At 51.3% G+C, this 4,084-nt stretch overlaps 1 protein-coding gene across 1 annotated transcript; it reads right to left on the minus strand.

Annotated features, from left to right (window-relative positions):
* Positions 1 to 2,300: 2,300 nt before the first annotated feature.
* Positions 2,301 to 3,434, minus strand: LOC102992843 (free fatty acid receptor 2). The gene has a single exon (XM_007106539.3). It carries the CDS (start codon positions 3,420 to 3,422, stop codon positions 2,433 to 2,435), a length of 990 nt encoding a protein of 329 aa, XP_007106601.2. The 5' UTR covers positions 3,423 to 3,434; the 3' UTR covers positions 2,301 to 2,432.
* Positions 3,435 to 4,084: the final 650 nt, after the last annotated feature.

Genomic DNA, 4,084 nt, shown 5'->3' on the forward strand with positions numbered 1-4,084 from the left:
CCTTTTTAAAAATGTGCTGCTTAGTACTCAATATGTTACTGATTAGACCTCAGTGGAGTGGTTGACATGGTTGTCATCAACTTGTTTAGACTCAGTTTCTTTTAATGCCACCCCAAATCAAATCAGCTCTTTTTTTTTTTTTTGGAAGGTGTAATATATCACATATGCATCGTAAGCCTACAGTCAGCTGAAAATCCCAGATTTTTTTCTTACACGTTACTGTCAAACCATCCTATATAGTTGACTATATATTATTTCCATCATTTAAAATGTTCTGGGGCTTCCGTGGTGGCGCAGTGGTTGAGAGTCCGCCTGCCGATGCAGGGGACACGGGTTCGTGCCCCGGTCCGGGAGGATCCCACGTGCCACGGAGAGGCTGGGCCCGTGAGCCATGGCCGCCGAGCCTGCGCGTCCGGAGCCTGTGCTCCGCAACGGGAGAGGCCACAACGGCGAGAGGCCCGCGTACCGCGAAAAAAAAAAAGTTCTACTTGCTATGTCTCTTTTAAGTGGAAGAACATCTTTGTTTCACACAGGTTGGTATCTTAGAGCTAAATAACACTGTATAGTTTCTCAGCAGTTTTATCTATGCAGTCTCATTTGACTCCTTAGAATAACCCTGAGAGGCATATGGTATCCTCATTATTATGCTTTGGAAACGGTGGCTTGGAGGTTGTGACTTGCTCAAGGTCATCCCATTGGTAAGCAGAATCAACACTGAAATCGGAGCTCTTGTGACACCAGTCCGGTGTTGTCTTGAGGAAGAAAACCAGAAAATGAGCTCCCATTTCAGTGGGAGTAATAAGGAAAGTCTTTCTGAAGAAAGTGAATGCTGAGTAGGGTTTCATAAGAGGGGAAAAAGCAAACAATCTGTAGATGAGGCAGTATGGGGTTGAGGTGAGGGGGACTTATAAGCAGGAAAAGGTCTCTGAAGGATAATTTTTTGGGCCCCTGAGCTAGGCCAGTGGTTCCTGACCTGAGCTGCCCTTCATAATCACCTGGGAAGCTTTTTAAATCTCACCTGCTGCAGCCCCACCCCCAGAGAGTCCAAGTCAGTAGATCTGAGGTGGCTATTTGTATTATTTTTATACCTCTACGTGTTATTCTGATGTATAGCCTCTGTTGCAAACCATTAGGTGCTGGAGAGCGCAGTCTAGGGGTTCTTCTTGCAGAGAAATGTTAGGCAGGTAGAATTGGGAAGGGAGAGAGGATACAGAGCAGGCAATGGGATGATGAGATATGAGTTCCTGAGAGGAAAATTTCTGATGAAAGGAAAACTCTGCAGGTTTCTAAGCTGGAGGATAACATGTTTTAAGCCTCTGTGATACACTGATAACTTTGAGCTGGGACTCGCCTCAATCCTCTTTCTGAGTCCAATCTCTATTCATCAATCTAAACAGGAATCCATGCCTCCACTCTTATTGCACCTTTAACATATTTCTGTGGTTTCAGATGCACCACCCTCCCCCTTCGCTGCTGAGCCTAGTTCTCCATCCTAGTTTTGCTCTCCTTGTGCTTGCAGAAATGTTACAAAAATTGTGGACACTCTCTTCAGAGTTTTATAACCTTTATTTCATTCATTTTTTTTTTTTTTTTTTTTGGTCATGCCACATGGCATGCAAGATCTTAGTTCCCCAGCCAGGGATGGAACCCATGCCCCCTGCAGTGGAAGCACGGAGTCTTAACCACTGGACCGCCAGGGAAGTCCCTAATCTTTATTTTCAATCGGCCAGACCAGGTGTTTTCCTGTGCTCATCAGTGTTGAGCTCTAACTGACGGTTGCCAAGCTGGGTTCTGACTTGTGGGGGGTGCCATGGAGGGAGAAGACAAGACCCAGACCTCAGGTGGCTCCCAGTTTATTGGGGGAGACAGGTACACACATGAAGATGACTGCATCATACTTAAAGAGCAGCAAGTCAGATGGATATTGCCCACACCTAGGTCATTATAGCTCTAAGCCCCAGTCCTCCCTCCTCATCTCCTTGGTTCAGAACCTTCCTGCATCTTCTTTGACCTCATTTAGAATTTCTCTCCCATCTCTTTCCCAGTGGCTTCATTCTAGCACCAACAGCTAGACCAGTGTGTAGGTGTTGTTTCAAAGCTGGTAGCAAGGTTGTTTTAGGGCTCTCTGCTTCAGCTACCAAGCACCTTACACGGACAATTGGAATTTGTATTCTCTACATTGCTTCAGAAACTTTGGTCTGATAGCGCTCCTGTGCCCAACCGTCTCTTCTTTCGTCCTGGAGCTGTGCTCCTTTGCGAAGGAAAATTCAGTCAGGAAAGGATACAGAGCTGGTGAGAGAGATTTTTTACAGTCCCAGTCGTGGTTTGGGTCTGAGGATTCCCGAATCCGGGCCAGGATCCCGTGTTCTCCCTCTCCCAGCCTGCTCAATTCATACAAAACCCAGAATGCCTCCGAAGGTCCAGGGACGTCCTTAGTCCGTGGTGAAGTCAGAACTCGGCGCTCCCTCTGTTTGACTCACACCCCTGTCCACATTCGCCACTTCTGCTGTCTCTTTGACTCTGCATCCCAGCAGGGAGGAGCCCTGATGCCGCAGTGCCTGCAACCCTTTTCCAAAGGCCCTGCGCACGACTGAAGAAGAGAAATAGAAAAGCAAGGGGTCCAGACTGGCATTGAGGGAACTGAATACCACGGCTTCTGCCCGCCACCTGGGGCTTGCCTTCATGTGGAACCCCACCAGGTGGGATATGTTATATGGCCCAAAGCACACCAGGAAATTAAGGAGGGTCACCACAGCCAGCCCCACAGCCCGGCGCCGCCTCTGGGCCCTCACATGGGGCTGGGTGAGCATGATCCACACAAAACGCCAGTAGCAGAAGATGGTGACCACCATGGGAATGAAGAAGAGGACGAGGCACAGCTCTAGCCGCACGGGAAGCACCACCTTCAGCTGCTCTGGGGTGAAGTTCTCATAGCAGGTTATGCTACTCTCATTTGTGGCCCCCTGGGTTGAGTTAAAGTACTGAATGATGATCACCAGGGTGCAATGACCAAAGGACAAGATCCAGGAGACCACAGCAGCAATCACTCCGTACACGGGCCGGCGGGACAGCTTGTACTGCACGGGGAAAGCCACTCCCAGGTAGCGCTCGACGCTGATGCCCGCCAGGAGCCACGTGCTGCAGTAGATGCTGCTGTAGAAGCCAAAAGCCACGAGGGCACAGACTAGCTGCGGCAGGTACCAGCGGGAGTCAGACGCGGCCTCCACTATCTTGAAGGGCAGCAGCAAGAGCAGCAAGAGGTCCGCCAGCGTCAGGCTGAGCAGGAGGATGTGGACGGGGGCGGGGCGAGGCTGGCGGACGCGCCCCGCAAAGGCCCGCAGCGCCAGGATGTTGGTGGGGAGACCAGTGAGGAAGATGATGATGTAGGCTGTGAGGATCAAGGAGTTTTCCAAGCTGGGCATGACTGCTCTGGAAGAGGAGGAAAAAGGGCAGGGTCAGGAGGGGCGTCGGGTTCCGCCTGGGGACACCCTCCCAGGCACTCTCCCCTTCCCGGGCTTTCTGCTCCCTCCGCCTCCGCTGCTTGGCTCACACGCCACCTGCCAGCACTGCTCAGAGCAATTGTTGACTTTGCCTGGGGCGAGATATTAAGCAGTAGTTATTATGTTTGCCATCGTGTGTCTCTGGGGGAGGCCAACCCTTGGCTTCCCAAGGGAATTCCCCCTCCGGTTTTCCCAGCCTTTATCCTTCTCTTGTCACAGACACAGGAAGTTACTGTTAATCAGTTTCCAACTTTCCTTAAGTCCTTTCCTCAGCCAGAGACCTGCAGAGAGAAAAGGCAAACCTCACTGCAGCAAGGAGGGAGCTGGATGGTGTCTCTCAGGAGAACTCGGGCCGCGAAAACCCAGGCCCCGCGACCCAGTGCTGGTTCCTCCTCAGGACCCTGCCACGCGCCCGGGAAGCAGGTGCCCAGCCCCCAATCCATCTGCCTACCTGTTTTCCTTCTCCTTTTTGCAGAACACAAATTCTCCTCCACCTTTCCCTCCCCTGTCCAATTCTGGGACTATACTGAAAAGGGGAAGCTGGAGAAGTGTAGCGGGGGGGCCTCGGGGAGGAAGGGTGAGCC

The sequence above is a fragment of the Physeter macrocephalus genome, chromosome 17 (assembly GCF_002837175.3).
Source record: "Physeter macrocephalus isolate SW-GA chromosome 17, ASM283717v5, whole genome shotgun sequence".
Classification (NCBI taxonomy): domain Eukaryota; kingdom Metazoa; phylum Chordata; class Mammalia; order Artiodactyla; family Physeteridae; genus Physeter; species Physeter macrocephalus.